This window comes from Hyla sarda, chromosome 2, assembly GCF_029499605.1.
Source record: "Hyla sarda isolate aHylSar1 chromosome 2, aHylSar1.hap1, whole genome shotgun sequence".
NCBI classification, from domain to species: Eukaryota; Metazoa; Chordata; class Amphibia; order Anura; family Hylidae; genus Hyla; species Hyla sarda.
The window spans coordinates 77,969,608-77,983,132 of NC_079190.1; the positions used below are offsets into that span (position 1 = coordinate 77,969,608).

At 41.9% G+C, this 13,525-nt stretch overlaps 1 protein-coding gene across 1 annotated transcript in view; it reads left to right on the forward strand.

Moving 5' to 3' along the window:
• The window catches only part of CD63 (CD63 molecule), a 31,159-nt gene extending 20,861 nt beyond the window's left edge, over positions 1 to 10,298 (forward strand). Inside the window, exons 3-8 of the mRNA XM_056562175.1 lie at positions 6,468 to 6,653; positions 6,761 to 6,835; positions 7,324 to 7,419; positions 7,771 to 7,908; positions 8,841 to 8,924; positions 9,616 to 10,298. Coding sequence (XP_056418150.1) covers positions 6,468 to 6,653; positions 6,761 to 6,835; positions 7,324 to 7,419; positions 7,771 to 7,908; positions 8,841 to 8,924; positions 9,616 to 9,681 — 645 coding nt within the window. The 3' untranslated portion in view covers positions 9,682 to 10,298. The remainder of the gene's footprint in view (positions 1 to 6,467; positions 6,654 to 6,760; positions 6,836 to 7,323; positions 7,420 to 7,770; positions 7,909 to 8,840; positions 8,925 to 9,615) is intronic.
• The last annotated feature ends 3,227 nt before the right edge of the window (positions 10,299 to 13,525 follow it).

A 13,525-nucleotide genomic window follows, 5' to 3' on the forward strand; every position in this document is an offset into this window, starting at 1 on the left:
TGCAAGTTCCGAGCTGACAGTCTGCTGGGTTGCCATCATGGTGCCTGTCAAAATTGTCAATAATACTAAAACCTTGTTGGCACTTTATGTAGGTTTCAACAGCTGGAGACTAGTTGCACAATTGCTTCATAACCAGAGAATTAGTGTGAAGGTGTACTTTATAAGTCATTTTATTCTCGCTCTGGACTGGGTTGGACAATATTTACTAGGATATATATATATATTTTATTTATTTTTTTTTTTTTTTGCATATATATACTTTTATTATGGGTGAGACTGGCAAAGTATATGTTCTTAAATTATTTTTATACACACTTAAACTTTGATCACCTTTCTGCATCATTATATTATGGGCCAAATCTAAACACTGACTTTTAAAGGGAATCTGTCATCTGCATTTCAGGTTCCTGACTGCTGACACTGTTAAGATTTGCAATGTCTTCAAATCTGTCCGCGCACAGGAGAGAGAAAAGAGGCATTTTTTATTTGGCAAAGAGGTGTTCCCAAGCCCCTAAAGTGCTGAGATCTAGAACACCACCTCACTCCCCCTGTAACCCCTATACCTGATTGGAGCCCAGCTTCCAGCTGACTGTCAATCAAGCAGGAACATGGATAGAAGGAGGAGGAGCTTGGAAAAGCCTCTTTAAACACAGCATCAAATCTGCAGCTTCAAACCCTGTGCATCAAATATGCACAGGATACTGCACATGTGACTAGACCCTTGGGATGTAATCTGACACCTACAGATCTGCTGCAGATTTTATGCTGTGTTGTATCATGTTAGTTTACATAATTTGCTGCCTCAAATATGCAGCAGATCCTGTGTGGGTAAATTCACCCTAAGGGTATGTTCACACGTATGCAGATTTGATGCACATGATTTTCTGCTGCAGATTTCAATGTAAATTAAATGACTGAGCACAGCTTTTAATTGGCAGTTACAAATCCTGCACACGAAATCTGCGCAGGATCCTGTACATGTGAAGGGTATGTTCACACAGGCAGGTTTACAGCGAGGTGGCGATTTTCTGCAATGGAAAATCTTCAATGCGGTGTGTTTTTGTAAGATGAGCATACACTTGTTGCGAAGTGGGCTAAGCCACTTCTACAAAGAATACTTGAGCCTAATTCTGACTCATTGCTGAACAGTTGTTGTTTAGATATATGTATTGGCCTCTGTGATTCTTCTAGAACTTTCGGGACTATCCCACATCTGGTTGTCTTTCCACCGTCACCAAACAGAACACCTGGCCCTGCCCATTGTTAGTGTTGCTGTATATGTATTATGCCATCACTTGCTTATGTGTGTATTTATTTATTTATTTTAAACTGGTGCCAGAAAGTTAAACAGATTTATGAATTACATCTATAAAAAAAAATCTTAATCCTTCCAGTACTTATTAGCTGCTGAATACTATAGAGGGGGAACTTTTTTTTTTTTTTTTTTTTAATAAATATATTATCTCGATCTGAAAACACCCCCATTACCATCCCTCTAGTTGTTGACATGCTGCCAATGCTTGTATGTCCCTGGCAGATCTGTGATGACTTCACTGTACATGGGCACTTTCACTGGTTAATGGGAGAGATTATTAGGGGGGGAGGGTGTATGGTGGTTTGTCTTCTTCTACCACCCCTTCTGCACAGTTTTGTCATCAGCCCAGGAATCTTGGTGGGTTTCTTGTGACTGCCGGATTGTGTTCGCTGTCACTTTTTCAGGAGCAGTACAACACCACTTTATTAGTTGAGACAGGGCATAAGCCAAACGGTGCGACCAGGGTTCAAGTCCTGGGGGGGGGGGAAGTGAGGGAACCCAAGATTTCCACTCAAGGCCTGGTCCTGCAGGACTCCTGCTAATGGGAATGGTGTTCCTGCTGTGGAAAAAGTGCAGGAACTTGGTTCCCATGTGTTCCTGCAGGACTTGAGCCCTGGGTGTGACACAGCGCCCTGACTTCTCCAATTGATGTCACTGTACAGCTGCCATGTTAAAAACGTTGGCAATGAGTGTGTCTACCTGCAGGTTCACATGACCTATGGCGGGGGATTCCAATGACTTCAAGATCACAGCTTTTGGAATAGAGTGAAATGTCTAGTGAAGGCGAGCCATAGCGCTGGCTGTAATCATAAGATGGCTATTGTCTTACCACCAGGAGAACTCCTATAGGTTATGAAGAGCCCTGTTACAAGTACTTACAGCTTTATAAAGAGCATACAATAGGGCAGTGTTTCCCAACCAGGGTGCCTCCAGCTGTTGCAAAACTACAACTCCCAGCATGCCCGGACAGCCTTCGGCTGTCCGGGCATGCTGGGAGTTGTAGTTTTGCAACAGCTAGAGGCACCCTGGTTGGGAAACACTGCAATAGTGTAACATATTTAATCTGACTTTAAGTTGTAAAAGGGGGGGAGGGAAGGTGTATTTGTAGGCATGTGACTGTACATGATCTCACAAGGCCGGACTGCCAGAGGATGAGCTCATAGTTACAGGGTTATTTTGGAGAACTGATGCCTTCATTTCAGCAATAACTTATTAGGATATACATTATTAGCATGGAAGTATCAGATAAGAGTACAACTCCCTCCACCCCACCCCCAGCGGTGACTGCCTGTAAAATTAGTCTTTTGTATTGTTGCCTGCGGCTTGTGTGAGGAACAAAGTACAGTCAGCTGTCTCCAAAACATATAATGGTGTCTATTATCAGATCCTGCGTCTTATGGAGTATTGGGAGGGCCCGGTTACTCTTTTGAGGTTCTCCAAAGTGTCTCGGCCATTTAGGAAAACTTTATCACATGTTGGACAGTCAAAAATTCTGACTACACAGGCCCTCCGTGTTCACTCCACCCAATAAAGACGATAATTCCTCGAGAGTCGTGATCCCACTGGGGGTGCAAGGGTTGTGTTCCATAGACCCCCCCCCCCCCCCCCCCCACTATTTTTTTTTTTTTTTTTTTTTTTTCTTTTCTTCATGTGTAAATGATTCTAGCCTTAAATGGTGCACCCCTATAACCTAAAGGGTTTGTTTGTCACTTGCGGTATATTATCTGACGTAATGAACATATAAGGATTGGACAGGACTATTGTAAACCAATATTCTTGCCCTTTTATATCGGTTTTATTACCTCTTGTGAATGAGGAAGTTGTGCTCCTGACTGCTGTGATGTATCGGTCTCCCTTTTTGAGCAGCGAGGACCTTACCATGTGACTCATCGAAATACAAGAATTGGCCCCTGGCTATGTAAGTCATATGTGTACCCTTGGTGGGTTGTTGTTAGAGTAAAGGCGTGTGCTTGTCCTGTAACATTAACCTTATTATAGATAAGGCACTGGGTAAATATTCCTGTTTGCAGATCTCTGGGTGTTACACTTGTTAGGTATGTGTCATGGACTCTTTTTATTAAGGTGGCCGTACACATTTAAATGTAGGCCAAACACTTTGTTGTTGCTTCTCGCTCCCCTGTAAATGTACACCAGTCAGCCTAATTCAGCATGTGTGTTTATTTTAAAGTGGAGAGGGGAATAAGCTGCTGCCAGACTCCTCTGGAAGAAGGGATTGGCCAGTCAAAATATCACATATATGCAATCCTTTTATTATCTTCCTCAGCTGCAATTTTGAGGCAGAACTGCCCATACACTCTAAGGTCACTGTTTATTCCCAATTAAATTGGCATGTTCAATAGCGTCTGCTTTAGGGCGCATTCACACTGCGGAATCTCCGCTCGCTATGGCCGCGGGGCACTGAGCCATCACCATTGACGGCTAGGCAGTGCTCGTGGAATTGGAGCAAAGAATGAACATGTTCTTTCTTTGAGCGGAACGGTTTCAGCGGCATGATTCCGCGGGAATTCCGTAGTGTGAACATACCCTAAAGGGATACTGCACTGCCCCAGAATCCAAAACATTTTGTTCTGAATGCTGGGTGCAGGCTAGAGGGGTTGTGACGTCATGGCCATGCCCCCCTAGTGACGCCATGCCACGTCCCCTCAATGCAAGTCTATGGGAGGGGGTGTGGCAGCAGCTACACCCCTCCCATAGACTTGCTTTGAGGGGATGTGGCATGGCGTCACTACCCCCCCCCCCCCCCCCCCCACAAAAAAAAATGTTCCGGACACTGGGGCAGTGGAGTACCCCTTTTTTAAAAGTCTATGGTAACCCTTTTAAAGTGGTGCTCCGGGGGAACTAAACCCACAGTCCATCCTTTTCCCCCCTTTCATTAACCTTTTTGTTTAAGAATCATTGCTTAGCTTTATAGAGCAGTTTCCCCTCCCCTCTGAAAGCAACTCCCACCCTTCTCAGACACAATCTGGTTTCTGCTGTGTACTGATGATCATGCTCTCTTCAGTGCTGAAAATTGGGAGGTGTGTGCAGCCTTAGCCAATCAGGCAATGAACCTCTCTGCTGTTCAGAGCAGAAGGATGAGGGCTTGCAGAGCTGCAATTATTGCTGGGAGGTGAAGGCAAGAGGAGGGAAGGATGATAAAGATTTTCAAGCAGCTAGAGAAGACAACAGAGGCCACAGGAGTCATGCATATCAGGCATGATGGTTTGCAGGGAACATATCCATTGGTGGTGGCTTTAGAGAGATATATAGATTTTCTATTTATTCCAGGGAAGTGTGTTTGAATAATAAAAAAAAAAAGATTTAAAAAAATTATTTATATTACTGAAATGTAATGCAATCTAAGTCACTTCTGCAAATTGGTTAGTTTTGCAAGAATTCATGACACCAAGTAACTAAACAGTGTGAATATTTTTAATTTTTTTTTGTAAAGATCTTGCAGGTTGTCTCTTAAACAATACTCCAGTCTGGGTGTATATCTCCTACTTAACCCCTTAAAGACAATGGATGTAAATGTACATCATGGTGCAAGCCAGGGACCCTGGCAGCGATCGTGCAGATGTCTGCCATTAACCCCTCAGATGGTGTGATCAATACAGATCACGGCATCTTTAGCAGTGTGGCACTTAAAATGGATAATCGGATGGCCTGCAGCACTGCCGCGGCGATCCAATCATCCAACGTGGTCGCCGGAGGTCCCCCTCACCTGCCTCCGGCTGTCTCCTGGTGTCTTCTGCTCTGGTCTGAGATCGAGCAGACCAGAGCACAAGATTGCCGAGAACACTTATCAGCGAACAGTATTAGCAATAACCTGAATGCTATAAATGGTCCCCTATGGGGATATAAAAAATAAAAAGTATATATGTATGTGTGTGTGTATATATTAATAATTTAATTATTGCTAGCATAAAGATACAGATAAAACATGAAATGCTAGAGATAGATCTATCTCTATCGCAAAAGTGGTACTAATAAAGAGTTATAGGTGGTCAAAATTGGGCAATTTTAAACATACAAATGTTAAAATAGTTTAACTTTATTTTTATATATATATATATATATATATAATACACATATACATAATTTTTATTTTTTTTGCGGTAAGAAAGAATAGAAGAAAAGCATAAACATGAGTATCATTTTAATCCTATTGACCCACAGAATAAAGAGAACATGTCATTTTTATTTTTTTTATTTTTACCAAAGTGTACAGCAAGAAAACAAAACCTCCCAAAATTTTATAAATTGTGGTTTTCTTTTCAATTTCCCCCCAAATATTTTTTTGGTTGCGCCATACATTTTATAGTAAAATGAGGGATGTCATTACAAAGTAAAATTGACGCAAAAAACAAGCCCTCATATGGGTCTGTGTATGAAAAAAGAAGTTATGATTTTTAGAAGGCGAGTGGGGAAAGGAAAATGCTAAAATTGGCCTGAGTTGGACAGAGGTGTCAGCAGAGAGCACTGTGGTCAGAATGGAAAGAACTACAAAACTTCCTCTGTAGGATACAGCAGCTGATAAGTACTGGAAGCATTAAGATTTTTAAATCGAAGCAAATTACAAAATCTTAATGCTTCCAGTACTTATCAGCTGCTGTATCCTACAGAGGAAGTTTGTAGTTCTTTCCATTCTGACCACAGTGCTCTCTGCTGACACCTCTGTCCAAGTCAGGAATTGTCTAGAGCAGAAACAAATCCCCCCCCCATAGCAAAGCTCTCCTGCTCAGAACAGTTTGTGGCAGCAGAGGAGAGCACTGTGGTCAGACTGAAAAGAACTACACAACTTCCTCTGGAGTATACAGCATCTGATTTTTTATTTATTTTTTATATATAATTTTTTTTTAATTTATAAAAAATTTTTTTTTTCTATTTAGCAGTTGCAGAAACAGTAGCACTAGTAGTAACAGTAACTTTCTGGCACCAGTTGATTTTGAAAAAAAACATTTTTGACCTCTGGAGTACGCCTTTTTAAGGCCTTGAAAGGAATAGTTCTTTGCCTGTACAAAGGTTGAAAGATCCACATAATGGGTTTTATGCATTGTAATGACTATATAAATGTTGTCATGAGTTGTAGACTGCTTACATCCACTCATCTGACTTGGAATATATATATATATTTTTTTTTTCTCTGCAGATTTGTGGTTGTGCACTCATAGGCCTGGGAATCTTTGTGTTAGTAGAAATGAACAACCCACAACTATTTAAAAATGTCTCATCCGGTGCCCCAGTTGTCATTATCGCAGTCGGGGTTATCATTTTCTTCATCTCCTTCTTTGGCTGCTGCGGAGCTGCAAGAGAGAACTACTGCATGGTCACCACGGTAAGGCCATTTTTGTTTGTTTTTCTGTTTTGTTGATGATTCTATTTTGGTATTAGTATATAATCTTTTTATTTTTGTTTCTTTTGTGTCAATTTACCTGTGACCAGTTTGCAGTTTTGCTGGTTCTGATATTCCTGGTAGAAATAGCAGCTGCAATCGCTGGATATGTTTATAGGAATCAGGTAAGCAGTCTTTGTTAAATGTCCTGCTGTCCTTATACTGTTTATAGTATATACTCCACTAGATTAAATAGTATCCTTAGTGTATATTTGCAAATGGCAGACTTGTTGCATGCATTTTTGCAGCTGTCCCCTCTGAATAGTGTGTGTGTGTGTGTGTGTGTGTGTGTGTGTGTGCGTGTGCGTTGCAGAAATTACTCCATTTAGCAGAAATTTTGTGCAGGTCACTATCCCCTTTCTTTGACTGTGCTTTGGGGCACAACTCACTGGAAAGTGCGGTCTTCTTTAAGATCTGGCATAATGTATCCAGCAGTCAGACCCCCACAATCAGACATTTAAATTGCTTAGCACTGGACATCTTTAAGAAAAAAAATACTTCCTGTTTGACTATGATAGTAAATCTGGGCCAATGTGTAGCTAGTAGGTATGGTTTTGACTTTGTGAAATGTTTTGTTACTATTTTTATTTATTTGTTGTTGTTCACTTTTTAGTTACAGAATATATTCACAGACTCTTTCATGGATGGTATGCGCAACTACCAAAACTCAACAGATGTACAAAAAGCAATTGATGACCTGCAGAGAAATGTAAGTGTGTTTTTGATTGATTTTTTTATTTTTTTTTCCATTCCTCATACTTATATGAAACTAAAGAAAATTATTTTAAAGTTATAGGGGTTGTCTTATTAGATCAAGGTCCCCACAGCAGTGGTAAAATTGCTGCAGGTTTTGTTCCTAACGCCAAAGGCAAAACCAGCTGTTTGATGTGCTGCTGCCTGATAGACATTTTCAGGCCCTGCAGGAAAGGAGTGGCATTACATGGCGGTCATTCAAATAAAGGGCTTGAGTCTCCCAGAACGAGAGCATTACTGTGTCCTGCTCATTACTGTGTTTTTTCTTCTTCAAATGCCTAATAACTCTTGTCCTCTTCTCTTCTAGTCTCAATGCTGTGGTGCCAATAATTATACTGACTGGTATAAGTTTGAGCCTTTTAAAACCCCACCTCATGTGCCTACTTCTTGCTGTATTGTAAATGCTACAGGCTGTGACACAGACCCTTCCAAAATTTATAGTGTGGTAAGTTTGAAGAGTTCTCAGCGTAATCTTCCGTAAATATGGAATGCAAACAAAATCTTGGGCTCCCAGAATGCTCTACTCTTAAATGAATTCTCCAAACCGCTTTCTATAACTTAAGATCGCACAACATCTCTTTAATGTATTTTGCAATCTTGAATCTTAAGCTTACTATGTCTACAAATCTTACAAGAAGGAAATGAATGTATTATACATTTAAATATGGTTGGAGACTATCATTTTAAGGTTACCGATCCTATACTGAATAGATTCTGGTGATCCAATACAAGATTTGTAATGTCTTATTATACATATACCTTTCTGTGGCCATATGATTTGCCCACCTTTTAACCTTTGCCCACCTTTTAATGATGATGATAAAACAAATAGCTGTCTTAGGCGATGTTGGTTTGCAAAGCCATAAAATCGTCCTGTCCAACTCCCAAGAGTTGTATAGGCAGTCTTTTTATTATGGTTAGACTCTGGGCAACCATTCTTTTTTGGGCCCCCTCCACCCCACCAGAAATCAGGTTGCTTAACCTCAGACCAAACCCCACCCTCCCCACAAAAATAAACACATTTTTAATTGAATGCACCCAAAGTTGAACATGGACTTGATGGTATTCAGACTCTTGAGTTAAGCATTTGCAGTTAACCCTTACTAACGCCCGTCTAAAAGGCCATTTCAATTATGTAACTGAGTTTGCAGCCTGTTGCATGTTAGCATTTCCCATCATGCGTAATTGATATGTGTCGAAGTCAAGCATGTGAGGCTTGAAATGATTTGGCTTCCAGGCTTTACGTTTGAGTATATAGACCAGACTCTTTGGAAAAACCTTTCCTAGTCCCGGGAACACTTAAGATGTGTAAGTGGTTTTCTGTAATAATTGAACTATGTATGGCCTGGCACTTATGCTTAACTCTTCTTTACACAGGGTTGTGTGCCTACAATAGAAGCTTTGATGAGGAAAAGCATTGGCATTATAGCTGGAGTTGCTTTGGGCATTGCGTTCTTTGAGGTGAGTACCTATTGTTGTATTAAAGGGCTACTCTGCAGAAAACCTCTTATACCCTATCCAAAGGATAGGGGATAAGATGTTAGACCAAGGGGGTCCGGCTCTTGGGGCCCCCTGCGATCTCAGAGTCGGCAGCGTCTGGAACGCGGAAGCTTGCAGCTTCTGCGTTTGAGACATCACGGCCTCTATTCATTTCTATGGGAGGGGGCATAACGGCTGGTACATGGCAGTCATGCCTCTCCCCAACCCCCACCCCCATAGAGGGGACGTGGCGGCTGGCATAATCAGTCATCGGGCACGGAGCGGAGTTCGCTCCATGCACTGAATGACAGGGGTACTGCAGTGGAGATCCCGGGAGTCCCCAGCGGCGGGACCATTTTAAGGCCATGGGGGCACCATGTGCACGATGGATGGAATGGGGAGGCAAAACTTTCTCCTACAAACTGTTAAATGTAAACTGGGTAACCCTAGCAAAGTTATAACTTAGCAAAAATTTACATGAATAAATGTTGTACAGTATGGGGACATCAGCCTCCAGCTGTTGCAAAACTACAACTTCCAGCATGCCCCAGCTGTCTGGGCATGCTGCAGGTTTAGTTTTGCAACAGCAGGAGACACTCTGGTTGGGAAACACTGCCCTGAGTAATAAACAATTATTTTTTATTTTATTTATTTTTTTTATTCCTTCTTCCAGGTCTTGGGAATTATATTTGCCTGCTGTCTAATGAAGGGAATCCGTAGCGGATATGAAGTAATGTGATCTGCTGGACTGTACAAGACTATGCCGTGATATCACTTCCTCCTTTGCCATATTAAGATACATTGGCATCTGCTGCATTTGCGTGACTTACCACTTGTATGCATATGCCATGCTGTAGCTTGATAAGGTAAAGTGCGTTATTTCCTGTGAGTTAAATTTACTTTGTATCACTAGTTTGTTTTTATGTGTTTGAGGAAAACCTGTAGCTGTCACTTTACTCTTCTCTTCCATTTATACTGCACACTTTAGCTACAGATTTGCCTGCAAGCATTTGTAAAGGAACAGATTTCTCTTCTCTTAATGCTTTACCAGCCTTGTTTAAAGATAATTTATGAGAAAAACATATAAAAAAGGAAAGACTGTAACATTCCTTCTGTGCCTTAATGCAATATTTTTGCCTTTGCCCAAAAAGGAGTTGACATATATTTATCAGTGCAAAGAAAACATGTAAAAAGTGTATGTAAGCTGTGCCATAAGTGATGCCAAGGGGCAAAATAGCACGTGCTATGCCAAGGGGCTAAATAGCACGTGCTATGTTGTACTTTAAAAATGCTTTGTCTAACTTTCTGTTTTCTACAATAAGTTTTTAATGGCAAGAATAAAGTGATAAGAACGGCCCCCTAGTCTGAGTTTGGTTTATTCACACTTGTCTATAGGTTAGAAGGTTAGAACAGCCATTCATACAGCACATGTTGCCAAATGTGTGTAATTTCCTGCACACCCATGCCTAAAGATTCTTGACCTAGACAGAGGTTTCAGCAGAGAGCACTGTGGTCAGACTGAAAAGAACAACTATGTAGCATACAGCAGCTGATAAGTACTGGAAGGATTAAGATTTTTTTAATAGAAGTAATTCACAAACCTTTCAATTGATTTTGGGGGGGAAAAAGTTTTCCACCAGAGTACCCCTTTTAGGTCAGAACTGGGTCGACTGACTTCCTGCAGGATGACATAACCAATCGGATTGCTCCTTTTTTAGCTCATGGACCCTGTCACAATCACACCCTATAGATCAGCCAAGAAGCTAAAGAGTGTGATGGTGCAAGGGTTAAAGCCACCAGACCTCTGGGCATCCACTACTAGTCCCGGCAAGTCACCAAATTTAAGCCTTTGATAAACGTTTCACCAGAGCTTGCTTCCGAAAGGTGAGCTCCTATATTTGGAGATCAAAGACCAGAGCTGATTAATTAAACATTTAATCTGGGAAAAAAAGGTATCACTGTGCTACGTATAAAATAAACACATGACATACAGGTAGAAAAAAAATTAGTTCAGCAAGACAAGTTCAGAAAACAAAAAATTTCCTTACAGCATAATGGTATAGCAGTCCTTGTGAGTGAGAGTCCAGCTGTATCTTAGGATGTCTTGTCAGCTTTTGCCACAGGCTTTAACAAAGGTTTGACCAGCATCTGTGTTTATAGTGGCTTTTTGTTAGGTGGGGTGGGGAGGGAGAACTCCCTTATCTTAGTTTGTTTTATGATGGCCAGAGAGCCTGACTTCAAAGGAGGTATAACACAGACCTCTCCAGGCTGATAGATCTGTCTACATTTAACCATCTATTTCTTTACTTGACACCACAGGCCCTGATGGCACTGAAGAGGCCTATTTCCTCATTTAGTTGCCTTTCCTTTGCAGCTGAGAGCTGTGAATTGATCTCCACATCCTGAAGGGATCCCTGGCTCTTGGCTTCCTCCACCAGGTCTAGTAGGGGATCACTACCCAGCCCTTCCTCTGGTGCACTGCATACACTGAGTATCACCTCCTCTGGGTCATAGTATGCCATATTAATGTGGTACAATCTCTGCCTCTGACCTTTCTCATGAAGGGCAACTACATATGTGGTGGGTTCTAGGCGCTGCAGAATGGGGAAGGGACCCTCCCAGGCATCTGGCAACTAATTCTGTCTGATGGGGTTCAGAACCATTACCTTCTGTCCCACTTCATAGACCCTTGCATTGCAATCATACCAGTACTTCTGCCTGGACTGTGCTGCTGGGAGGTTGTCATGTACCAGCCCAGTGAATGCCTGCATCCTGTCCCTGAATCTCAGGACGTACTCCACAACAAAAGCTAACAAGTGCTGTACATTTACCTTCTTACAGAGACTTTGCGTTAGATTGGACATGAACTATGTGCCCAGATCAGTGAGCATTTCTCTGGGGAACCACACCCTGCAGAATATACTGATCAGTGAATCTGCCACCTTATCTGCCCGGACGGAGGATAAGGTAACTGCCTCAGGATACCTGGTTGCATAATTCGCCACTGTAAGAATAGTTTCCCTGTGCTGCTGGGTATAGCTAGAGGGCCCCAAAATATCCCCTGCCACTTGTACAGATGACTAGTAGGGGCACTAGGGGAACACGAGTAACATCCCCAGACTTGGCCACCTTCTGACAGAGACGACAGGATCTACAGTAATTTGCCACAGCAGTACCCATACCTGGCCAGTAGAAATTGTGTGCCAACCTGAACTTTGTCTTGGCCACTCCCAAATGTCCTGCCAGGGGGTCTCATGGGCTAACATCAGCAGCTCTTTCCTGTACTGGCTAGAAGCTACTAACTGCCTATCTCTCTCCTGGGGCCCTAGCATGCCTTTGGAAAGGGACAAGATGATGATTTCCCAATATACCCGATGCCCATCTGTGTCAGCACCAGGCTGTTCAGCACATAGTCTCACCCCTTCAAGGGAAGGGTTACTACGCAGAGCTTCCTGTAAATGCTCATTGCCCTCCCCATTTCATGGGATCAGGGAGCACATTTCCCTTGGGTGAACTAGCATCTCCACCTTCCTCTGTTTTGGCTTGCAAGTCACAAAGCCTGATTGCTCCACCCCCATGCTTAACAGTTGGACAGAGGTTCTTTTCATTGAATTCTGTTCCCCTTCTCCAAACGTACCTTTGCTCATTCTGACCAAAAAGTTGTTCAATTTTAACCTCATCGGTCCACAGAACTTGTTTCCAAAATGCATCAGGCTTGTCTATATGTTCATTTGCAAAGTTCAAATGCTGATTTTTGTGGTGAGGACGTAGAAGAGGTTTTCTTCTGATGACTCTTCCATGAAGACCATATTTGTACAAGTATCTCTTTATAGTGGAATAGTGTACCACAACTCCAGTGTCTGCCAGATCTTTCTGGAGGGATTGTGCAGTCAAATGTGGGATTAGAATTGTTCTTCTCACAATCCTGCGAGCTGTTCTGTCTGATATTTTTCTTAGTCTTCCAGATTTTGCTTTAACTTCCACTGTTCCTGATGACTGCCATTTCTTAATTACATTCCGAACAGAGGATATTGACATCTGAAAACGTTTTGCTATCTTCTTATAGCCTTTTCCAGCTTTGTGAGCATCATCTATTTTCAGTTTCAGATTTCTAGACAACTGCTTAGAAGAACCCATGGTGCTGATTGTTGGGGCAAGGTCAGATGAGTCTGGGCATTTAAAACCTTTGAGATTGACATCACCTGGTCTTCCCAGATGATTGAGAACAATCCATGACACTGGCAGGTCTCAGCTTTGCAAAGGGGGCAGTGCATGCTATAAAATCTGCAGGGTGCCCAAACTTTTGCAGATGCCATTTATTTTTTATTTTATTTTTTTTCTGTTATTTTGAAAGTGTAAATGATGGAAATAAAATCTGACTTTTTGTTGACATATTATAAGAATGTCTAATATGTAATTTGTTGGCTTTTGGAGATTTTTTTTTCCATCTTTCCTTGGCTTCTTTAGGCACATTAATACAAAATTTTACCTGGAGTGCCCACTGTAGAAGCCCCCAGTAGGTAGGTTATCTTCCCCCCCCCCCCCCCTCCTTTTCTAAGGTAGGAGCCCTAAGCAGGAAGGTA